This window comes from Alligator sinensis, unplaced genomic scaffold (genome assembly GCF_000455745.1).
Source record: "Alligator sinensis unplaced genomic scaffold, ASM45574v1 scaffold489_1, whole genome shotgun sequence".
Taxonomy (NCBI): Eukaryota; Metazoa; Chordata; order Crocodylia; family Alligatoridae; genus Alligator; species Alligator sinensis.
Genome location: NW_005841901.1, coordinates 2,427,811 through 2,453,284, shown reverse-complemented (window position 1 = coordinate 2,453,284; position 25,474 = coordinate 2,427,811). Strand labels below are relative to the sequence as shown.

Genomic DNA, 25,474 nt, shown 5'->3' with positions numbered 1-25,474 from the left:
GCTTAACTGGTTTCCTGAACACTTCCCCAAGTGAAGGACAAATTCCCAGATGACAGAGAATCAGTGCACTGATATGATGCTATGGCCACATCTCAGCAAAGGGGCACAAGAAAAGGAAATGTTACATGATCGACATCACATGAGACCACGTTCGGGATACGGGGAATGAATCCAGTTCAGAGTGGCCCTGAAACAGGGAACATCAGAAATAGTCTAACCCACTCTCCAGTCCTGTGCCAATTACAAATCAACTAGACCAGAGGATCTTGCTCATTGACTTTAACAGACTTTCGCCTAGCATATGTGAAAACAAAATTAGGTCCCTTTTAGTTATATAAAAGTTTTCATCCTGAAGGATTCAAAAGAACTTTATGAACTTAACTTAATACTCAGCTCTTCCAAGATTATTTCATCCACTTGATGTATCAGCTATTAACACTACACACAATTTGGGATCTTTACCCTACTGCAACTCCACAGAGGATTCAGATAGACTGAAAGAAGTTGTTCCCATTGAAATTTGGCCAGGACACTGGCGTTAAAATAACCCTGTTATCTGAGCAGCCTACTTACTGTTTGACTGGTATGTCTACTGAAGATTTAAGTTTTCACTGATGAGTTCATAATGATATCTATGTTTATTTTCTGAGAGGTTCTGGCCAATTCAGAACCCTTCATTGTGAGCACTTTACCTTTTCTGAATTTTCTCCAACATTACACTGCCCAATGTTCTAGTCTTATAAAAAAAAAATTCCTGGTAGTGCTTTCTGGTCTTCATTAACCCAAAGAACTGGGTCACCAGAAAGCTTCAGCATATCACTATTCATCCCTTCTGCTAGGTGGGTAGTAAATAAAATGAAAATAGGCCCCAATACTGATCTTTGTCCGACCCCAGCTTGCTTTTCATATTGCTTCCTCTTCTATAAATATATGTCAAAAATTTACTTCCCACTATCAAAATCTTTAGGGAAGCTTAAGCAGGTTTATTTAGTTATTTCCATTTTATCCACTATTTTATTAACACTTTCAAGCAATTCTACCATTTTAGATGGGTATCATTTACCCTTACAGGTGTTATATTATATTACCTGTATATCACTACTCTAAGTGCTTTATAAATGTAACAATTTTCTGATAATTTTTTCCTGGCACTGAAGTAAGCAGCAACTGTCAATACATAGAATTTCCCTTAGCACCTTTTTAAGAAAAACTGGCAAAAGTTGGCCCTCCTCCACAAGTCTTTCTAATGATATATTACATACTTTGGTTGAAGTCTTGCATGAAGGTGATCTGTTTTGGTGATTTATTGTAAAAAAATAGGAATTATTTATAATAAAAATATTACAGTTTTGATCCACTATCTTAGTGAGCATATTGCAAATACTAGTAAGCAGAAATCTGCACCCTTTCTAGAAAGTCTCTACACATACTCCAAAGAGAGCAGGCGATGGAGATCATACTCTTTCCTCATCCCTAGGGGCTGTCCATCTCAGGCTGAGACATACTGATGAGGTAATAAAAAGTAACGTACTGTTACTATCTATCCTAAGTCTTTTTCAGTAGACTAATAAGAATATTTCAAATATCTGGGGCATCCAAGGGTGATTTGGCATTTTTCATCAACACGAATTAATTGCAAAATGTATTAAATGCCTCTTCTGCTCTTACAGAAAAGCTGGCAGAAGGCTAAGGGATAAGAGAAAAGTCTAAGTAAGACTTTCAATTCAGAGTCCCCTCTAGAAGAGGGAGATTGAGTCTCAGAGAGCAAATAAAAAGCTTTAAAAACTTTTAGATAACATGGGGCTGTTCCCCTTTATGGCATATCCCCTGCTTCTTTATTCACCTAGCAACATGACCCTTGCTAAAGCCATGAACCAACTGATCTTTCTCCATTCACAAAGGCTTGCTTTGGGGATCAAAGGTGCAAGCACCACATAGGAGTTAATGCTGCTTGGATATTTCATGCAGCATTGCCAGAAGAATTGCTGTTTTTTCTAGCCAGGCCTCTTCTCAGACTCAACACACTTCTTTCTGACCCACAAGCACAATGCAACACATTTGTAGCACAGTCACTTACACAGAAATAAGCAAGAAAGAGGAGCCTGTAACTGTGTTACTCCTCCATTTCCATAACCGTTTCTGTCTTTATCCCTTGGAAATGAAGAGGCACATTACACCTAGAGTCAGGACATTTAACTGGACATTTCAATATTTTACCATTGACTTAAACAGAGCTAAATTTTCCTCTATGATTCTCATGATCTCACCATGTTGCACATATTGCATAATGTTAGATATACATTTAACTAGCAGTAGAAGTACATATGGCAATGAGACTTCACAAACATTTTTTTTGGTGTCCATAATCCCTGGTATCAGGACTGCTTTCTAGAATATGCTGAAATGTGCTTTCATAGGAACATAGGGCAGTAGGGCTGGAAGGGACAAGACCATCTAATCCAGCCAAAGACAGGTCCAGAGGGGGTGCATTGGTGCAGACACCCCCTCCCCTCCGCTTTCAGTTGACTAGACTGTGGGAGCAGCAGCCAGGTACTTTTTTAAGTCCCTGAATTGGGTAAAAATTCCCTCCTCCCTCCCCTCTGTGCTCAGCAGTACCTCCCTTCCCCTCTCCTCCACTTCCCTCCCCCTTCACGTCAGTTTGGACACCAAACTTTGGGGAAGAGTGTCCATATTTGAGGATAGGCTGGTGATCCAGGCCAGTCTCAATAGGCTTGCAAGGTGGGCGGATGAAAACCTGATGGCATTCAACACGGAGAAATGCAAGGTGCTCCACCTTGGGGAAAAAACCTGCATCATACTTATAGCAGTGCTACACTCACTAGCACCATGACCGAAAGAGACTTGGGGGTCACAACTGACCACAAGATGAACATGAGCCACCAATGTGATACTGCAGCTAGCAAAGTGAACAAAACTCTAGCTTGCATTTACCAATGCATCTCAAGCAAGACCCAGGATGTCATCCTCCCACTGTACTTGGCCTTGGTGAGGCTGCAGCTGGAGTACTGTATCCAATTCTGGGCTCCACAATTTAGGAAGAACGTGGAGAAGCTTGAAAGAGTCCAGAGAAGAGCCATGCGCATGATCAGAGGGTAAGAGTACAGGCCTTATGAAGAGAGGCTGTGAGCTATGGGACTCTTCAGCCTGGAGAAGTGCAGGTTCAGGGGTGACTTGGTGGCAGCCTATAAGTACATAAGGGGTGTGCATCAGGATCTGGGAGAATGCCTGTTCACCAGAGCACCCCAAGGGATGACAAGGTCCAATGGTCACAAACTCCTGCAAGGCCATTTTAGGCTAGACATAAGGAAAAACTTCTTTGCTGCCTGAGCCCCCAAGGCCTAGAACAGACTACCCCCAGAGGTGGTGCAAGCACCTACTCTGGACACCTTTAAGAAACATTTGGATGCTCATCTTGCTGGGATCCTTTGCCCCTAGCTGACTTCCTGCCCCTTGGGCAGGGGACTGGACCCCATGATCTTACGAGTTCCTTTCCAGCCCTAAGGTCTATGAAATCTATAAGAATAAGCAATCACAGGAAAGCTCACACTGCAAGTGTTTGCATGGGTAGCTTGAAATATTTGATGTCCTCTCATCAGTTTACAGACATTTCAGTCTTCCACTCAGGAAGCAAAAACAGCACCATACAATTTAATTGAGTAATCATACATGACAAATACCAAATAATCAAGCCACTCCTTGCTTTTCCTTCCAACAAACAAACTCAGTAGATCAAAGAGAACCCATAGGCCAGGGGCGGACAATTACATTGAGTAGAGGGCTGCTTACTGAGTTTTGACAAGCCATGGAGGGCTGCATGACAGGCAGCCAGGGGCAGATATATATTAATTTTTAAATTTTTTAGGGGTCTCATGGGCTGGATAGAATGGCTTGACGGGCCATATCTGGCCCGCGGACTGCATTTTGCCCACCCCTGCCATAGGCTGAATCATGTTCCCAAAAAGAGATCTTCAACCAGTTGTTGATTAATGAAAAAAATTGAACATAATCTAAGCCTGTTCATGAACAATTTTCAAGGAATAGGAAACACAACATTTATTTATTGGTATTTAAGCTATTCAATACCAATACTGTAGTATATTTTGCTCAGCAATAGTTGTAAGTGAATACAGGTGTAACAAATAGTTAAAAAGGATTTCTCTCTCTCTTTCTTCCTTCTTCCCACTCCCCTCTCTCCTCCCACCTCCCCAGCCTAGTGTTTTAACTACATATGTTTTTATTTTAGAATTTATCCTACTCTGCCCATTTCTATACAATCCTCTATGAACAAAGTACATAGGAGTGGAGGTGGAAGAGGACCTTTAATAAATATCTATGCAGACATACTACAGACTGCAAATGTTCCTGAATAACAAGCAATTCCTTACCATTGAGCATTAGCATCACATCATCGTGGTCCACTTGAATTAAATTCATGTTCTTTACTGTGTATGCTGATGTGCAATAAAAACAAAAAACAGGTACTTTACTAAACTTCTAAGATTTCATTATTTTATCAAATGAAGAAGACAGCAAGATAGATCCTCAGGAAATCTGACAGATCTCCACAATTCCAGGTTTCCCAAGAAGCTCCTAAGGAACTAGTATCTCCACAGGCCAGATCTGCAGCTAGGGCAGGGGTGAGCAATTATTTCAGGCGGAGGGACACTTACTGAGTTTTGGCAAGCCATTGAGGGCCGCATGACAGGGAGCCAGGGGCAGATTAATATTAATTTTCTAAAATGTTTAGGGGCCCTGCGGGCTGGATAGAATGGCCTGGAGGGCTGCATCTGGCACACAGGTCACATTTTGCCCACCCCTGAGCTAGGGGAAAATAACTTCTGTGAAGCTGTGCCCATTTATACCTGATGAGAGTCTAGTCTACACATGGATTCCCACAGGATCATCCACAAAAGAGAAAAGGTATGGGGAGCGATATAGGAGAAAGAAAACAGAGGGATTCTCTTGGGTCAGCAGAGGACAAGAACTTCCATAAATCAGGGGTGTCAAAAACCTAAATTTGGCCTACAAAGCCTTGTCATCCAGCCTGTGGTCTTGGAATAGACCCATATGCCACATGAAGTGCATGCTGCATTGACCCTAGATGCTGCACACAGTGCACTGAGCCATTCTGGGGTATGAGGGGCATGCAGTGCTCACATCAGACCAGCCCCACCTACTGAATCTGGTAAACAGCACTGGTTTGCAGTTCCAAACCAGTCCATGGACTGGCCCCACACCATTATCTAGTCCATGAGGCCTGATGACTTTTGACACCCCTGCCCTAGACAGAGACTGTGTAGGGGTTAGTTTAGGATAGCATTTACTTTTTTTGTGTGCAGACCCTAGGTCTGACTCAAGTTTATTAACTTAAGCACCAAGGGGGCAATTCTGTCAGCTAGGGATATCACTGCTGAAACACAGCAAAAAAATGGTGGTGGGGGAATTTGTTATGAAATCTAAACATATTTCATTTTGTTTACCTATAAATCTGACTGCTGCCTCTCGTAAAAGGTGCTGTGGGCTTTTTAGGTATGCCAAGCTCTTGAGTAAGATGTCCCCCACCATTTTCCTGCACTTCTTCACCTAGAATACATGAAAGATGCATCTTAAAAGCTCTCCTTCTCACTTTGGCCACCACTGTTTCTAGATCCAAGGACACTATTAAACACCTTTGATTTAAACATGAGAAGTGTCCACTGTCCATCTATGTTCAAGAGTACATAGCTGTAGCATTAAATGATCCTTTCAAGACTGGGTCTCTGACATTACTGATATGGATTTATCCTAACCAGGAAGGTACTGATGCCACATTTGTGCCTACAAGTTGTGCTGGTATGCTTATAAAATGCTACTACTGGTAGCAATTATTCAACTGGTTGGGCTTTCTCCTTCATAGAAAACCTCTCATTCTTCTGCATGGAGTGAAGGAACGTCTCCCAAGCAGCATTACTGCTGGAGGAAAGAGTAAGAAAAAGAAAATGAAATAGGGCTTCTGTGGTGATATCAGATCCTACTGTCCTATTAATGAGCCTAAAATGAAAGGGGCAGGATCATTACACTACACCTCTGAGCTTCTCCAAAGCCCAGAAGTGGGCAAAGCACTAGATCAACCCCAGCAGCATTGAAAACTGGGAGTCTGCTTACAAGGTACTTGCACATCTCTTGCAGGACCTGAAGATGGTCACTCAGGGTCAAGTGTCTGAATAAGTTCCTGAGCTGGGTCCATCCCATGGCCAGTGCACACTCTGCCAAAGTGTCTCCACAAGCCTACAAGATTAGGATAGGGGAAAAGCTGAAACTGCAAGAGCAGATGGCAGATGATATTAACAAACTCATAACAATGTAGTAAAGAAACTAATGTCAAAGGTCTTGAGGATTCCCAGGATAAGGGAAGCAAGGATAGGAAGATGTCAAGTATTTCAGGCTCTTCCCACTGGTACATGGGGAATGATTCTCCTGGCTGGAGTCCCTGAAGATTCCTTACCCAGCTTCCTTAGTTCCAGGAGGCTCACCTTGAGTACCTCAGGTTTATTCTCCTGCATGACCAGCATCAGTGGCACCAGGGCACAATAAATTTCATAATGGACAGCAGGCCCAGGCTTAAATTTGTTCACCTGTTTCAGCATTTTGCCAAGGGCAATGATGACTGTGATGCGCACCTTTTCCCTCTCCTGTGCATGAAACAAAGAAGATAAGGGAACTTCTCAGTGAAACACTTCTTCAGTACTGACTGTAATCATCCCAAACATACAAGTGACAGTATCTAACATACCATATGAGGAGTGCTGATTCATGTTAACTGTGGATGTATAAAATGGCAAGAAAAGAGCATTACGCATGCTTAATCAGCAGTACTGCAGTTGCTGCGCTGCCATTGTATGCTGTATTTGCCCCATAAATAGAAAATTTCAGTTTCCAAGGCTGTCAGCCTGATACTTGTCATTACCAGTTAATTTACACACCACCCTGCAGCTGTTTTACTGCAATTATAAGATATCCGAGGGGAAATGGAGAAGGCCAGAAAATGGAAGGGAGAAAGTAGATTCCTCAGAACAGTACAGTCACCCTCTTGCAATCTGCTGCTTGCCTTCTGGTGAGTTTTTCAATGTGCATCCTACCTAAATCAGCTGATAAGGCTGTGCAGCAGTGCTGAGGACACTACTATGACTCAAGCTCAGGGAAGAATTTGCTACAATTCTCCATTCTCATGAATGCACAAATAGCCCTGCCTTGCCATCTTGGTGTAGCATAATGCTGTGTCTAAAGAAGTCAAAGCAATGGAAGAATAGAGTCAGGGAAGAAGAGGTGAAGGTAATCTTTGGCCTCCTTTTCTCTTTTATTTTATCAGGGAGCAAAAGAAGTATTATTCATCATGCTGAGCTAGGGAGAAAGTCCTGTCAAAATGGCGGCATGCTTCTGAGCATACAGTAACCAAGGGTATTTATACACATGCTCCAGTAATGGGAGGACACTTGCAGGGGGGACACGTGCAGGGGGGACACTTTAATTAGAGCAGCTTTGAGAGCTGATCTAATTAAAGTGCCCGCAGTATCTTGGGTATCAGCCTCCCCGTGCTGCAAAATGGTGGTGGGGGCACTTTAACTAAAGCTTGTTGAACAAAAGAGCTTTAGTTAAAATGCCCTCATCACCATTTTTCAGTGGGCCATTTTTCAGTCCTGTCAAGTCTTTCTCTTTCTCTCCTCCTCCTTGCCTCCCAAAGGTTACCTTGAACATGCTGGGTCCATAAAGAGAAAAGCAGTGAATGAACAATGGGAGAGAAGTGCAAGTAGTAAAAGACAATGTATGCTGATGTTCTGGAAAGATTTTGCTAACACAGAGGTCTTTTGGGACCCTGAGATTTCCAAGGGAAAGGGAAGGTTACTATTATTAATATTATTAATATTATTATTATATTTATTTATTATTTTATTATATTATATAATAATATTATAATTATTATTATTATGGATGAGACTGAAGAAAGCCCTGAAGAAGCAACCCTCCATTGATGCATCACATATGAAGATGACAATTCCAGTTCCAATGGGTAGGGTTTTCACAATTACTGCCCTGCTGTTTGTTGAGGGTTTGCTCTCTCAAAGACTTCTAGGCACAATAATGCTCTGTGAAAGTAAGCATCAACAGGGCTTGGAAGGAGGGAACAGTATAGACCTGATTTCGCTATGGGAATTACACAAGTACTAAAGGCTCTGTGCCTTCAGCCACTCCATTCATAGTGTGCTCTGGGGCTACCTCACTCCTCTGTACAATATTTGCGCACACATGTAGCTCACTCAGAGCATCACCTTACATCAGTGATTGGTTGCCAAAGTGACTTCCCAATTTGGCAAAATGCAGCTTTGGCCTCTTCCCCTTCCATATAGTAGATGATATTTCGTAGGGCTTTCAAAGCTTGCTCTGCAATCCTCTCATCTTTTTCTTTCAGGAACTCTTGAAGGGCTGGAAGGTGGCTTCTGAGATGTGTTGCCTGCACAACAGCAACATCTCTTTAAAATAAGCACTACTGGAGCTGATAAGATAGCATTAGTCAGACCAAAATATGATTAATTTAATTTTTTTAAATGAATGAATCATTTGTAAATTATTTCTGATTTTTTGCAAAGGCGTTTACTCTCCGTTTGCTGTTATTCCTTGGATTGTCTGTATAAATGCTTTTCAGACTTTTGGCAGTTTATCTAAAGGAGGTTAACAAATCAAGAGTGGCAAATATCATGAGTAAGAAACATCTAGGCTATATGTGGGGAAGCTTAATGATATTTATAAGTATTTCTGTACTGACAGTCAAATTCACAAATAGTTATATGTAACACCATAAATACCAGTTAATCTAATTAGAGATGTCACAAGTAAATTTATGAATAGACTTTTTCATCACATTTTCTTTAATAATTACCAGGGACAGAACAATTTGCTACATAATATATTATCTTAGAACAATGTTTATATTAAACCTGGAATGCTATTACAGTATCACCACAGCAATAGCAAAGAATCACCTGGTTTTAACTAATATCTGATGTGTGTTTTATGATCAGAAGATATGTTTTTCTTCTGCCTCAGGCTGTATTGGAGCTTCTCTAAGTTCTTCTCCCTGAGCAATCATCAAATCTACTTCAGTTTTAATCTGTTTCAGTGCCACCAGTATCAGCACCTTAGTTCTCAAGTCAGTTGTTGGCATTTAATTCTATGTTGTTATAATTTCTATCTGGGTTTCTATCATAATCGAATAAACTGTCTCTCACCTTCCCTGGGTGGAGAGCTAAATTACTAATTCCTCTGAGTCCCAGCAGCTTGATGATAGGATTTGTCTCTTGGGTCCATTTTTTCAGTGGGGCTAAAATGTCGAGTTCTTGACTCTGGGCCACAGAACGGTGCCAGAGAAGCTACAAGAAAAACAAAACAAAGACATCAGCAGTTAATAACAGCCTTTCTCATTTTATTCTCTGGACATATATAATCACAACTAAATTTCCTTTTTATGGGAAATAAACTCTTGCAGGTATAGAAAGTCCATACCTCCCACAGAGATTTAAACCAGCCAGTTTGAACTCTGGCTTAAACATTTGGTTCTGAGATTAGATTCATGCTGACACTTAAAAGAAAATCTTGCCTAGTGAAATGGAAATAGTGGTGATTCTCACTGTTTCAGGTGTCATTTAATAGAAATGGCTCTTGGTAACTGGAAAATGAAAACTGCAGGTGAAATTTAATACGACCTTGGTGAAACAGAATCCTCTTCATGCCCATAATCCTTGCTGTTGAATCCTTCTACAGCTTTTACCCCCTTCACCTTTGGTATAAGCATGAAGTCAGTGAAAAGAGTTTTACCTGTGCATAGAAGGCCCTGGACATAACCTTATCATGCTCATTTTCACTGTTGAGTAGTGGGATCAGTTTTTTAAAAATTCTATGCAGCTGAAGGGGTCTGGAATGCTTCACCATGGCACTGCAACAGGACATATGCAAATCCATAGGTTAACAAGGGGAAAATGAGCTGCATCGCAAGTCTCTGGGGAAAGGACCCCAATCTAGGAAGAACTTCATGCCAGATGATAACATAGATTTTGTTGCTTACCTTGTGATCTCTATTATTCCACAGTAGTAGTCACAGGGACTGGAGAGTAGGTCCCAGCCTCTGTGTTCCTCCATATAGGCCAACACCTCAAAATAACCAGCACCTGAGAGCAAGGTCTTCATAGCCTCCAGAGCACAGCTAGATTCAAAATAAATCTAGCATTACTGGGCATGTCTACATGAGATACTTAATGTGCAGGAAACTAATTCTACTGCGCATTAACATGTCACAGCAAGAGCTATGCTAATGCACTAATGCATAGTAGAATTAGTCTACTGCTCATTAAACATTGCAAAAGACCGGGCACCATTATTGCTGCACAGTAGCACCAGCTACTATGCACTTAGTTAGTACCTCATATTAGAGGTACTAAACTTAATGTGCAGCAGTAATGGTGCATTAATGAATGTGTAGACACACCCACTGAGTGACATCAGTCTGCTTCTAGTAGCTATGCAAGGCAATAGAAACCCAAAGTCTCAAATAATCCACATAATTTACTGCAATCTTCAGCATCCTGTGGAGTAGTAACACAAGGGGAATGCAGAGATCAGAAGTAGGAAGAGGAACTTGTTTATCAAAACCAGGTAGAAATATAAAAGTAATGAGAAAGGGACTGAGTGAGAAATAGTTCTTATCGTCACTGCTCATGTGTCTCATTTAGTTTCTGTATATATCCATTTTTTCCATTCTTTTTAAATGGATACAAACCTTGTACTCTTTTGAGCAAGTGCTGATGTCTGCATGACAACAAAGATATCATAAACTACACAGGGATTTCCCCATGCTCATTAGAACATAGATAAAGAGAACCTTGACTTTTTAGTGCTTACCTGGTAGGATCAAATGCCTTGGGCCTGTTCTCTTGGCCACACTCCTTCCTGTAGACTACCATGTTCTCTAGTGGATTCTGCTCTATGACTTTCTGGACATGACCAAGCATTGCCAATAAGAGGCGGGGATAGAGTTCTTGCACTGCATCTCTGCAACCAGGGACTGAGAGCATCTCACACAGAGCACAGGTTACCTAGAGAGAGTAAAATATAACCCTGTTACATTTCTTTTTCCAGAATGAAATACAGAGGGTGCCTAATTGCCTCTCTGAAAGGCTCAGAAAGGAAGTGTATCTAGTTTTTCAGGGCCTCAGGGAAAGGTAAGGCTAGCATAACCTATAATTAGGCCTCAGTCAGAATAAGGAGTGTCTCCATTTTTCCTTCCTTCCCTACACAGAGTCCTCAGTTCTACCATTCACTGTCAATGGAAAGTAGCTAACCATACTACTTACAGCAACAGCTTGAAGAGAGGTCTCATCATCAGAGATACTGCTGTTATCTTTTTGGACTGGCTTCTCCTCCAAGATTTGTATTAGCAGCTGAAGAACACAGAGAGTGGTCTCTCTTCTGGTGCCCAGGACCCTCCATAGTGCAGTTGTGTTGCTATGAATGAAGAAGTACAATAAACCAGTGGCCTGTACGTCTAACAACTTCCATTAAAGGATCTCAAAGTGCTGCAGTGACACAACACTCATGCACGATCCTGTGGGTAAACATAATTCTATAGCTGAAGTAATCAAGGCATAGAGATTTGCAGTGACTTGCTCAAGGTCAAAGAATGGAACACCAACAGGGTTATGTAAAGGACCCAAGGCTACCGATATTTATTTCTGAGCTTGCATCACTAAATGTGCTATCTCCCTGGCAGTGTAATGCCCCCTGCCAGATACCAGAGATATTAGAACATACTGAACTTATTTCTTTAAAGAGAGAGGGGGAAACCCAAGACTAGTAAAGAAGGGTTCCTCACCAAATAAACAGAGGTAACAAAGGTTCCATGTCACCGCTCTTTGTTACTGTACCATAAAATTGGTTTAGTTCCATTACTGATGATAACATCAGTTGCAGCATTTCCATACAAACATCAGCAGTTACCGCACATTAGAATTCATAATATATTGATGAATCTATTGCGATGAGAGCTAGCAAAATAATTCATATTTGATCTTTTTTTTACTAAAATTTCAAATTTTGCTAAATGCTGGATGATTTAAAAAAAAATGAAAATCATATCCTATGTTTCACGTAGCTCTAATTGCAGCCTATCACAAGAGGAAGTACAAAGAAAAATGAGCATAAGACAACCTGGGGACAAAGAGACTAAAGGAACATACAGTTAGAAATCTGAGCAGTGAAGGTACTACCAGCTTTGTACCTGTCCCAGGGGAGTGAGTGGGCCAGTAGGATAGGCACCACTTTCTTGGTGTTGTTTCCAGCCAAGAAACACACTGCCCTCAACATTTCCTGCCGAGTGTTGGGCTCCTGAATGAGACAGAGGCGCTTGTAAATGCCAGTCAAAGTGTCATCCACCTGTAAGAAAAACACAGTCAAAGACTTTATCTCACAGTGGCTGTTTGAAGTTAAATGTTGGGCTTAGGGAGAAATTCTTCTGCTTCCCCATAATGGCAACAAAAGGCAAATTTTAAATCTCAGTGTCACAGTAAGAATCAGTCAGAAACCGGATGAATTTTCCTCTCTCAAGGAGCACAAAACCAGGTCAATTTCAGGCCAGCAAGGGACTCCCAGAGAAATAATAGATGCAGGACACCGAATCCTCCCCTCTCTCCATATGCACAGAGTTATACCTCTTATATGGATATCAAACATATCTCAGTCGTAGACCTTATTTCAGGTTAAGGGAAAGCAACAGATAAGAAATATAAAGCCTTGATGGAAGAGAACACAGTGGCTGTGTACAGACATTTGGGGAGGTTATGGGGAGGCTAGATTAGGGGGAAGGTGGAGCCTGTGGGGGAGATAGGATCAGAAGGGATCAGGGAGGCTAGCAGGGTCTGCGTGGGGATAAGGGGACATGTGGTGTCTGCAAGGGTATCGGGGTGGGGACAGGGGGGGAGGGGGGCAGGTGGGATCTTTGGTGGGGGGCTGGGATGGTTTGGTGGATTCAGGGGTCTTGCGGGGTCCATGGACGGCATAGGGAAATGGGGGCTCTCTCCCAGCCCTTGGGACCAGGGACTATTTTTAGCCCTTCAACCCCCCTCATTCCCAGACAAACAGCACCCCCTTCCCCTACGAACCTACTTCCCCATCCCTTCCAACCCTCCCCCCACCCCAACTTACCTTTTCGGCTCCCAGCATTGGTAAAGGCTGACACAAGTGGCACTGGTAGTGGCTTGCAGGAAGGGAGGTTTGGCGGGCTACGGGGGTTGTCCATCTGTGGGTAGGGCGAGGTGGGGTATGACTAAAAATAGTCTGGTGCCTGGGAAGGGGTAGGAAAAATGCAACCCCTGGGCTGGGGCCAGCAACTGGTCTTTTCCATCCCTGGGGCTGTGCTGGGAACTATACAGAAGTTCAGTCCAAAAATGGCCAACCCAATTTAAGTTAGACTACCTCAGAGGTAGAGTTGGGAATGTTTAGACCAATCTAAGCTTCCTGAAACTTCTGCACAGTTCACACTTAGATGGAGCTATCTAGGGCTTTAAGCATGCATTTCAAGAGCAACAAAAATCAGGCAACTTGTTACAAGTGGAGAGGGAAAACTGTTTTTTCCTCCCTTTTTGTCTACAGGCTTCAGGCTACCTCAGGAAATTTGCTGCTATGCTGAATTTCATGGAAAAGGATGTTAAACTGGAGTCATTTGTTTTGTAATGAGAGATTATCAAAATGAGATGGGTAAAGGGGATTCTCCTACTTCGTATCCAACTATATCACTTCAGTGAACTTTCAACCTCTAAGGATAATCTCTTATGGTTTATAAATGCCTGCAAGCCTTTCCCCAAGTGTTTAGAATATTTGTAAAGACTGAGACAGAATTCCCAGAGTTCCACACTTTCAACCCCACTATTTTTCATCTAGTCTGAATAAAAATGGTCTGGTGCCTTTGTTCTGTTGAGAAGTAATAAATAAGCCAAACTGACTCAGGCATAAGCTCAAAAAATTGCAAACAATTTTTTTCCCCAAAAAAGTTATGAAGATTTCAGAACTGCATCTATAATGAAAACCATTCAGCTATGGAGTCATTATTCCAGTTCCATAATAAGGCACCTTAATCTACAATTTTAACTGGAATATGAGGGAAAGGCAACATCTTGGAGAAAACCACATCTGCCCTGTGATCTGGTCACATCTTTTTCTTCACTCAGAGTGAAGAATTATTTTGCAGCTTTCCTAAAAAAGCACATTGGAATTACCTGTTAGCTACCTAATAATGTCTCTTATAACCTGCTTTTATTTACACAAGGAGTTTCATACAAGCTTTTGCTCTACCTGCTATTTAGCTCTGGTTTGTTTGGGGTTTTTCCCTTCAGACACCTGAAGAAAGGTGCAGTAGCACTTAAAAGCTTGTCTGTGTCCTACTCAACTATACAGTTGGTTCAGGAAAATATATCACTCACAAAAATCCTTGCTTCTTGCACTGTGGGATTATGGCAATTTACCATTTCAGCAAAATCATCTTTTGTTTCAGTTATAAAAGCACCCCTTTTAAGTACCTCTTACCTTCTCCAAATCAGCTCCACGCTCATCCAAAATTGCACTCAGCAGTTCTCCAGCTGCCCGAGATATTTTTTCCCTGGGATCTGTCAAACCATCAAGTGCTGTCAGAACCAGATTTGTTAACTGACGAGGGGTAAAATATTCTGCAAAGGCCTAAAGAGAATACAAAAGACCATGTCATGGGGGCAGAATACCTGCTGTCATCTAAACGCATATTATCAATTTGAACAAAACCTGGAGACAATTCAGTATTGGAAAGGTAGGGAAGCAGAGAACAAAGAAATTGTATTCATTCTGAGGATGGGTGAATATCTATTATCCCTTAAAGTACTTTGATTTTTATAACTGAAAATTCTTCGTTCAGTTGCATTAAGTAACAGCTTTAATCTAAAGCGTACAAGAATTGGTTATATTTTAAGTCCTTTCTTTATCAAGAGGCATAGGAAAGGAACACATCTTCAATACAGCTCACGTTTTCTGTATTCCTAGTTCCCTAGTTTCAACCTGCTCTACTTAGAAGCCTCATAGAGCTTCCAGCATCCTTCCTATTGCTTCGTGTCCTGTAACCATACCAATTATAATGTACGCATCTACCAAGGCACAGGCAGGTTCTGTAAGAGCATCTTTCTACGCTAATTTAAATTAATATACATACTAGATTTTTAATGGGTGGTCCTCGATCTTTTGGCCTTGTGAGCCAGACATATGGTGTGGGGCCCATCTGTGGGCAAAATCAGGCCCTGGGGGCCTGGCACTGCTCCCTCCCCCTCCCTGCACACCAAGATTGGGTCCCAGAGCTGTAGCACCACCCCCTTCCAGCCCCCCTGCCCCTCCAAGACTGGGTCCTGGGGCCTGACAATGCCCCCACCTGGCCCTGTCTGCTGGGATTGGGTGTCAGGTCCAGCACAGGGGAATGGGGTTCCCTGTGGGTCCAGAGATTTGGCAGCGACGGAGTGGTGCCGCTGTTCCCCTGCTGCCAAATCTCTGGACCCACAGGGAGCCCCATGGGCCAGATGCCATGACACCATGGGCAAGCCAGAGGTTGAGCACTCCTGGAATATACAGTATGAAATATTAAAATCAAACGTTTCTTTCCTTTGTTACAGAACCCTCTAAAAGTTAGATTGAATTAAATGCCAATGGGAATCACCTCTATAAAAAAAATAACTTATATACTCTGCAAAACAATTTTAATAAACTCACTCTAAACCTTCAAAGACCTAGCCCTAATTCCCACAGTACCCGCAAATGCTAAATAATGCATTCTCACACTTCTGTGAGGTAGGGAGGTACTATTCCCAGTTTGCAACTGAGTGACACAGGATGCATCTACATGGGAGTTTTATTGTGGAGTGACTAATTAGATCCACACTAAAGTGTCACAGTCTGCATGTTCACTGGTATTAGGGTGCAGTAAATGAATAAACTCCACCATAGGATAGTACTGGCAGGGACAGTACTATCTTACAGCAGAGTACTTAACTGTGCTGAAACACACACGTAGACAGTGACTGGGCAGGACCACACTCCTCCCTGCCACCTAGCCACATGGCTTCGCAGGTTCTGAACCCTTGTGCCCCAGCCAGCCCCTCTGCCGCCTGACACTGCCACTCAGAGCCCAGGGCTGACCTCCTGTGCTCCCTGCCAGTCTGGGCATGCTTTGCCCCAGCTCAAAGTGCTGTTGTCCTAGGAGCGCATATAGACACTGTGCCCGGGAGCAGTTTGGCCACCTTAACTGCATGTGTAGCGGCACCCACAGTGATTGCCAAGGGACTTGGCCATGATCAGAATGCTATGACAGACCTCGCTATTGTCTCTGGGGTTCCACGCCAGTGCCATAAACCACAAAATCATCTTTCCTTTTGATCCTTATTCTGAACAGATTCAAACTTTTTTTTATTTTTTTTTTTAGTTTAAAGCAAGGGTCAACAACTTACAGCCCACAGGCCACATCTGTGAAGCCAAGGGGCTTTGGCAGTGCTGCAGCACTGGGGAGCCTTGCCAACATTGTGGAAGGGCCAGATCTTTGCCCATGCCATGACTGGGAGCTGAAGAGAAGCAGCAGGAGTGGCCAGCCAGGTTTTTCTGGCTGGCTGCTTTAAAAGGTTGTTTTTTGCTGGTTTAAAGTATTTTTTTCTGTATAAAGTCATAAGAATCTGAAAATGGAACATATCATTAAAACTTGCTGAAATTTTTCCTTGGAAAAATTCAACTAATCAAAACTATACAAAAAAACCCACTGAAAATTTTTGTCCCAAATATGAAAGTTCTCAGCCAAAAAATCTAATTTTGAAATTTTGGAACATCTGATTTTAATATTTTCAGTTAAATGACAGGTTTTGATATTTCTGAATCAGAAGATTTCTCTGTTTAGTGGTACTCTATCAAATGCTTTGTCTTAGCATCCACCTGTCTTGCCATAGCTTCATGCATAAGAGCTATTATTTAGGAGACTCCTACCTCTAGACTGCTTTTGGACTGGGATATGTGGCTGGATGATATCTTTCGGGATCAACCAAAGCTTCACCTTGTTCTGACTCTGTACTACGCATGATTATGATTTAATTGTTTTATGTCTCGGGGGAGATTTAGTCCAAGAGGGGGTATCTTGGTCCATGAAGAAGAATGGGGCATGAAGAAATCAAACTACAATCCCACAGGGTATTTCCAAACCAACACTATTTTGGTTTGTAGCCAAATAAAGCTTTTGTTTTAGGAATTTTTTTTACTGGAAAACCTATTTTTTCAGTCAGTTAACAATACCAGTGGGAAATTTTCAAATAGCCACTCCCATAATGCTTGTCACAGCTTTATGAAGTTCTAAAATCAGGCAAATTTTTAACTTGAGCCGGTTGGAAGAAGACTTAGCCAAATATGCAAAAAAAGCTCCATGGTCTTTACTGCAAATGTGAAATGATGTTAACCAGTACATTTTCCTAGCCAAAGTTAAGTTCATATTAAATTAGGGTTTATAACAATATCGAGGTGCATCCTTCACTACAGAACTGTGATCAACAACAACTCTACAGTACTCAGATGCAACAACATTTTGTTTGTTCAGTGGTATCTACGAATTACCTTAGCAATCTGAGAGGTGTTGTTATAGAATACAGAGGGACTGTAGGTACCAAGATTTTTGTATGCATATAACTTTTCTGCTGTATGTCCCTTGTCAAGCTCTGAAACAAGAAACATGTATTTGTACAAGTTTTCATTTTACAAGTGAGTGACCTGTTCCTTTCTCTCCTTGTTGCAATCTCTGAACTATAGTCGCTCTTTAAATTAAGTTTTAGGTTCACAATCTAGTATAATGGTGTGTCGTGAATATGGCACAAGCTCTGTTTTCTTATACAGTCTATCAATACTATTCACTGAACTCATAAGAGTCTTTGAAAACTGGCTTCATTCTGAGCTGCTGCTACTTCAAGATTCTTTCCCAAATCTTGGAAAACTGAGATTGCCCCATTCTAATTCAGAAGAATTAAACCAATCATGATACCCTTCAGAGGAAATATATGGAAAGACTTCCCCAACCAGAGCAGTCACTCAGAGCATTTTGCTTGCGGAGATTTTTAAAGTATACTTGCTCTCCTGGCACATGTAGAAGTGTACTGAAACATTTACTGGGTTATACCACTTAAAGTACCATTATTAGCATCCAAATGGTACGCCCTGAAATGCATGGTACAGTTCATAGCTCAGAGTTGTTGCTTCAGGGCCTTTGCAAGATCAAATGTGTATCTCTGCACTGATAATACTTGTTTCTTGTGGTCAAGTGTTTGTATTGATGTCATAAAGCCAGAGATTTGCTTTTTTTTGTTTTGAAAAAAAAGATGAAATTCTGTAGAATAATTGAGAGGCCTGTCTTTGCCTTTTCCCTTAGCTACTCTTTTCCTCTCCCAGGGTGACATGTACTTCTCTTTTTCAAACACTGCCTTAGTGCTAGACATTTTATAAACTACTATATGTGCTAGACTTTATTTTCCTGTCTCCTGCTGACTCTGTTTGCTCCTCCCTCTCTCTTTCTGTGAGAAACATGCGTTTATTTCCATAAAACTCCCAAGCCCAGAAGCTCTAATCAAGAACTGATAAGCTTATTTGGACAGGGAACCACGTCTTCTTCTTTTTGTCTATACAGGAAATAAAGCAATAAAGACATGACCTTACACTGAGCCTCAATAGTGAAAATGGTCTGTTTCACTACCTTCTGGATTTTGCAGTACTAGGATATAGTATAAATACATATCATACTGGGACATCAAATAGAAGCTATTGATGACATAAATCTCATACCCTCCCTTAGTCTTCTCATTTATGGTATTTATATAACAATTAAATGTTCAATCATTATTTCTTCCCCTTCCCACTTCAGGTACCCAACGGAGAGCTGCAAAATATTTTCACAGTATATGTAAATTTTGTTGATAATCTTGTTGATCTGCCACTCATCCACAGATGTCAACAGGCTGCTCTTCTGTGTCATAACATCTCTTCTTCTTTTTTCTTCTCCCTTCCCCTGTTCCAATCCCCTGCCCTTGTTTCCCTCCCTGTGTATACACTTACCACCAGCTCAGTCTGCTCCTCCTCACCTCTCCATCCCATTTTCTCCATCTTCCCATCATCACAAATCTAGATCTCATATTTACCTCTTCCTCTGACATCTCCTCATATTTGGTGACATTTGCCCCAACCTTGACCATCTCTCCCTACCTCTACCCCTCTCCTGCCACTCTTCCTACTCATTCTCTCTTTTCTTCTCCTGTTGTCCCTATAAAAGTATCTACAATTCCTTCATACTGTACTCCCTCCAGGTGCTGGCTCTTACAGAGCTCAGGGTCCCTACATCTGACGCTGATACTGCAGCTGCCTTCTCCTTTGGAGACCTTCCTGATCTGTAGCATTTCCCCTCCTAGGATCAGGCTGATAACCCACAGGTCTACCTGTCTGCTTCACATCTGTCTCATTCCTCCATCAGCCTGCTGTGACAGCCTCCATGAAACACTTTTTGGGCTTTCCAAAATGCACTTTTGCACTAAATTAGGTGTTGCCCCTCATGCCTAGGAGCAGCTACAGATGTACCTCTGTAAATAATAGCTGCAGAGGTACCTCAAACCCTTCCTTAAAACCCTTTTGTGCTGAGAGGCCAGCAAAAAAGTGGATAGTGGTTGCAGTGATACTCCTGCCTACCATGCTATTTAATATTGTCTTAGTTTTTCTTTGCACTCCTTTCTCTGTAGCTCTTGACTTACACTGTAAGCTCTTTGGCCAGAAAGTGTCCTTTGTTCTGTGCTTGTATAGTGTCTAGTACCCTAGGACAATGGGGCTGTGGTCTATAACTACATATAAAGGTTACCACAAAAATCATAAATAATAACAATTATTAACAACAAAGCACATAGGTTAACCCAAGAAGCTGTCACTTCCTGGTGTTATGGAGAGAACTGAGGTCTACTGACGTTTTTTAACCAGCAGGATACAATACAAGTTGTATACAGCTCGGGCTGCCAAGAAGCAGATGTTGTCCACTGGGTCATGGCATCGAAGTGCCAGCAGTCTAACCAAACGGCCTAATCTGCTGAATTCAATTGATGCCTAATTAGAAAGAGAAGAAGCCAATTAATCATATATAATATGATGAGGGTGCATGTGTGCAAGCCACTGTGTGCACACTGGCACCTTGCAGCTTTTAGCATGCCCACAGTGAGGGTATGGAGATGGACTGCCACACACACACACACACACACACACACAGATTGGAAGCTGTTATTCCATTGAAAACCTGAGTATTTTCAAAGCCTCAGGTTCAAATGGTCACAAAATTTAAAATAAGCCAAATGACTCCAACAGTGAAGCAGGTCATATTATATGAAGGGTTCTTCATCCACACAGTTATAGGTCTATTCTCTTCTGCTCTGCCCTTTGCCATTACTCTTTATGCAAAGGTAGTGTGTACATGCCCACTATGAGTATAGCTGGGAAATTAATAACAGACTTTGGACTCTTTCACCTCTGGGAGTTACTGGAGCAGCGAACCCCAACTAACAATTTATGTTGTGGAGCAGAGGTGTCCAACTGGTGGCTTGTGAGGAGTTAACATAAAGCCCAGGCTCTGCTGTGGCAGCCAGATATCCAGTCTCCCACTCCTTCCTCTGATATCTGGTTCCTGCTCCTGTTTCGGAGGGGTGGTGTGGGGTGCAGGAGGGCACTGTGTGCACAGCAGGAGGAGAGCTGGGCTGCCTGCAAGCAAGAGGGGCCAGATTACCCATGCTGTGTGTGCAGCCAGGAGGAAGATTACACTGCTCACAGCCAAGGGACCCATCCTGTGTTTGCAGCAGACAAGGGGGGAGCTCTGGAGTCTTTGGGTAGGGGAGGTGCCCTGTGCAGGGAGATGGGGAGGAAGAAGAGAAAGCATGAATACCAAGCTGTCCACATGGCATGTAGCCCCCCCCCGCCATTCAGAAGTTGGATATCCCTGCTGAGGTACACAGTAGGAATCGGAGAGAGCAGTTTACAGGTCGCCATAAAGAGCCTTACACCCCTCATTAATTTGTTCACACCAGAGGAGTTTCCAGGTATCCATCTATGGCTGTTTAAAGTCCCTTTTCTACATCTGGTGCAGACCAAGAGAATTAGCCAGGCTACACCAGGTCCGCTAGTTTTGAAAATTGTTCTTATTGACTACAATTGAAAATTGTGCCTTAGTACAATTCTATGTACTTAGTGCAGTTCTATGTGACCAGGAGCTAATTTGCATACACTGGACAAGGTAAAATGGTATATGAAACCTGTTTCTAGATGCTGGGTCACACAGCTATGAGATGACAAAAATGATAGGCGGAATAGGAGTTGGCCTCATATCAAGCAAAACAAACTATTTTTTTTGCATTTCAGCAAAAAGAATGAAAAACTTTAAATTTTGTGATTCAGTTTTGCCTGATAAGATTCTTTTGATTTTATGTTAGGCTACACAGCAACAACAAAAAATCAATTATTTACACAGCCCTAGTTGGAAGTATTTAAAGATTATTGGTTACAACCAAAGACCAGCACCCTTTAAATTCTGAGAAAGCTCAGACCCCAACTTTGCAGCATTTTTTGTACACATGCAAAATTAGGTGAGGTTTTGGGTTGGAAAACTAGAGAAGGGCTGTCATTGGAATGTTCCAGTTTTGCCTCACCGTCACATGTATTAAACCCCCTGTGTTTTAAAACGGCTGTGGGGGTGCTTTAAAGTGCCCCGACGGCCATTTTAAAATGCTGGGGGCTTAATACATGTGACAGTGAGCCATTTTAATTAGAGCGGCTATTGGGGAACCACTGCAATTAAAACGTCCCCACCCCCAAGTACGTGTATAAGCACCCCAGATGTCTTCTTAATGCAAAGTGTGTTTTGGTGGATTCACAGAGATGAATGCAGATTTAGAGCCACCTTTAAAGTTGTGTGCAGAAACTCATCTAAAAATGTTCTGTCTCTTAAGCATTTGCTATTACTATACTGTTTTATTTAATTCAATGATACTTACAGTTTTACTTTTATCTCAAAGCTTTCATAATCAGAGAGAACTCCCTTTAGTTATGGATTCATTCAGCTTACTTACAGCATATGAACACATTGTGGAAAATTATGCACAGCAACAAACAATTTTGTAAGGGATTCAGTCGTAAAGTAAATATTACTGCAAGATGCAAAGGGTCAGCACAACACTTCAGGAAGAAAGAATTGTTTTTCTTGCCCAGTGAAGCTTTGAAAAACTTGTGCTATTTGCGTTGACTTTGCAATGACATCACACTGGGAAAGGGATTTAAGGGAATAACTTTTCAAAGGAGAAATTTAGGCAGCCAATGCCAATAAAGATTTCAAGTTTGTTTGTCAGACAAATGTGATCTCTGTTGAAATGAATGAATGGCTAAACTCCTATTAACCCCAATGGATGTAATATGAGTTCCTACATTTTGCTTGCTTTTTTGCAAGTAGTAGGTTGTTTTTCTGGGCCAGGATCTATGGAGTTGGGTCAGCAGAGGTGAAGGTTACTCACATCAAAATTAGGAAGCTTGGCGACACACCTCAGGAGCCGGGCGCTGCACCACATTGCCCGTTCCCGCTCATGATCCTTTCTGGAGGATAGCCAGGGCTCTATGTACTAAGGGGAAAACAAAGGAGACCGCTGTTCACCAAATAAACCCCAGTGAAAATATAGTGGGCACAATCCTCAGTGGGTGTAAATGAGGGTAATGCCACTAACAGCAATGCATCTCTCTCACCTAGCACTTCTCACCTTTAGAATGCATGCAGCATTTCACATGGGAAGCCAGCCTCATTATTGCCATTTTACAGAGTGGAAAATTCAGGCCCAGGGAGAAAAAACAACTTGCCCAAGATCACCCAATAGGCCAGAGGTAGAATCAGGGCTTGAACCCCAGGTCTCTTCAGTCTCAGGCAAGTGCTCCACCCAGGAAACTACTTTATTTTATACTAACTTTTGTCTGATATTAGATCAGATACAGAGGTATTTGCTGCTTTTTAAGACTGGAATATTATTCAGAATACTCCTCTTTATATGAGTAAAGACTATGGGTTTTTTGCCTCTGTGCTGTCTCCTGTGTTTTTAAGGAATCTATTCTCAAACAATTCCTCTGAAGGTGTAACAATCTTCAGTGTCAAAGGCAACTTATTCCCTCCTCTTGAACCTAAAATAATAAGATCCGGTTTTGGCAGGTCCAAAGTGAAGTTTGATTTTATCCTTCCAAACAAGAGTGATAACATGCAGGATTCCCATCTCTTCCCTTACTAGTCTAGGGAGATGCTGAAATTCAGCCCCTTGGGTGACAGTTTTTCCTGATTAGACTTTTTTCAGTGCCACGAAGAAGCAGTTCTATATAAAATGAAGCCCCTTCTAATATACAATCGCTGACAATGGGGACTATGGTGAGGCTTATTGAAGACTGAATCAAGATGACATGACTAGGGTCCCAGTTCTGGAAGAAATGTGATGACAGCAGAATCTCAGATTTCATTTTAAAAAAGTAATTTCTAGCCATTGCTATTTGAAAACGTAGCCGGAGCATAAATAGTATAGAAGCACCTGCCTCAGCCTGCAGACGGCAGGAAACATTGAGAGGTATGAACTGTCTTTTACATCATATGGGGTGCTAATGCTAAGATAACACAACCATCCTGCCAAAACAAATCCAGCAGAGGTCTCTACATGGAAGAAGAAGAGTGCAGTTGGGCCCAGATCACTCATTCCTGAACTGCTGAAGGTAAAGACCTAGGAGCCTCTTTACTACCATTCCTAACTGAGAGGGCATTTTTACATCTCAAGTGCATGGCACTGTTGTTGATGCTGAGAGTACACATATCATTGTCCCCTGGTAGACTGGGGCTTTGATGAACAAGGACATGGCCAAAGTGCAGGGGCACAGCCATAGGGCTAGAGGAAGGGTCAGCAGTTTGTGATATGCCTAGAACCCCAGAATGTCTTAATTTAGACTTGAACTTTGAGGGCATAGAGGAACCATGAGATTCAAACCCTCTGCTGTAAACTTCTTTTTCAGTCTTGTACTCTCCACTTCTTACCTCCAAAATCTTCTGGACATCACTGGGATATTCTAATACCAGACCCTCCAGCATTCCTCTCAAGGCACTGATAGTTTCCTTGTACAAGGACTAAAAGCAAAGATAGTGCAAGAATCAGTGTCATACGCATTGGCATTCTATAGGCACCTCAACACCTTCTTTAGAGAGAAACGACACATCACTAAGGAAGAATCTATATTGATATTTAGAGTCTACCTTGAAGTCAACCTCAGCCAGCTCAAGCTGCTTGAGCTGGCCTTCCTACTTCACAGACCACACCAAAGATGTCCACTTTGTGGTTCTGATTTGTGAAGCAGAGCCCTTCTAGGAGGTGGTCTACAAATGCCTTGTATTTCCTTCAGGCTTGTCTCTACTCACAGGCAGTAAAGAGAGGATGGAAGAAGCAGAAGAACCAGAAGTCAAGAATAGGGAACTGTAACATTGCTGCTCGGGGGTTAAGCATACAGGTTTATACTATAGCTGGTTGGCTGGGAACCCTAAAGTCAGGCATTTCAGTGTAGATGTAAATCTTCATCTCTGTGTGCCTCAAATCCTCATCTGTAAAACAGGGCCAGTTGCACTACAGGAATGCTGATAAATACATGAAAGCCTGTGAATTGCTCAGATATATTGAGAAAAGGGCTAAGATAAATACCCGAAACACTGGAAAGGAAAAGCTTGTCAATCCCATAAATAGGAAGAACAATTTCTCACACACAGGTATATTAATGTACTCTTACTTTCTAGAAACATGCCTTAAACTTCAGATAAGAAGCAGGTACAAAATAAGTTTTCTGTTTTCAACAAAAACCTGATATACAGGCAGACGTTTAACATGAAAACTGCAACATAAACATTGGGCTGTGGCCCTGACCAAAAAACAAACCTCAAAAGGAGACACATATCAGAATTTAGGGAATTAAATGATATCAGCTGTATGGCAATATTATTTTTCCATATAGCTTCCTGAGTTAAGGAATACCTTCTTTAGTTATGGTGTGAAAACATTTCTCAGTCAAAGAGTCCAATGCCCAGATATCTTTGGAGCTGTGAGCTTCCATTATTTCCTTTCACATACAGATATTACACATAAACTGGTGTAAGTGACCAAAAACTGGTCTACACCCATAACAGAACAGTTCAGGGCACTTACATTAGTTTAAAAATGAAAGATCCTGGACTGAGGGGGGCCTGGACTGATGAGGAATCAGATTTAATTCATTTAGGTTAGACTAGTCTATTGAATTTCTGTACCAGATCCCCTATTGATTCCTG

At 41.9% G+C, this 25,474-nt stretch overlaps 1 protein-coding gene across 1 annotated transcript in view; it reads right to left on the bottom strand.

Moving 5' to 3' along the window:
* Positions 1-25,474, bottom strand: part of LOC106721884 (maestro heat-like repeat-containing protein family member 1) — a 66,705-nt gene that overhangs the window by 1,172 nt on the left and 40,059 nt on the right. The window contains exons 19-34 of the mRNA XM_014517328.2: positions 24,200-24,289; positions 22,659-22,763; positions 20,079-20,214; positions 17,701-17,801; positions 14,626-14,775; positions 12,326-12,480; positions 11,403-11,553; positions 10,951-11,144; positions 10,118-10,255; positions 9,871-9,988; positions 9,285-9,425; positions 8,333-8,509; positions 6,534-6,692; positions 6,166-6,288; positions 5,502-5,604; positions 4,407-4,472 (exon numbers count right to left, since the gene is read on the bottom strand). Coding sequence (XP_014372814.2) covers positions 4,407-4,472; positions 5,502-5,604; positions 6,166-6,288; positions 6,534-6,692; positions 8,333-8,509; positions 9,285-9,425; positions 9,871-9,988; positions 10,118-10,255; positions 10,951-11,144; positions 11,403-11,553; positions 12,326-12,480; positions 14,626-14,775; positions 17,701-17,801; positions 20,079-20,214; positions 22,659-22,763; positions 24,200-24,289 — 2,107 coding nt within the window. The remainder of the gene's footprint in view (positions 1-4,406; positions 4,473-5,501; positions 5,605-6,165; positions 6,289-6,533; positions 6,693-8,332; positions 8,510-9,284; positions 9,426-9,870; positions 9,989-10,117; positions 10,256-10,950; positions 11,145-11,402; positions 11,554-12,325; positions 12,481-14,625; positions 14,776-17,700; positions 17,802-20,078; positions 20,215-22,658; positions 22,764-24,199; positions 24,290-25,474) is intronic.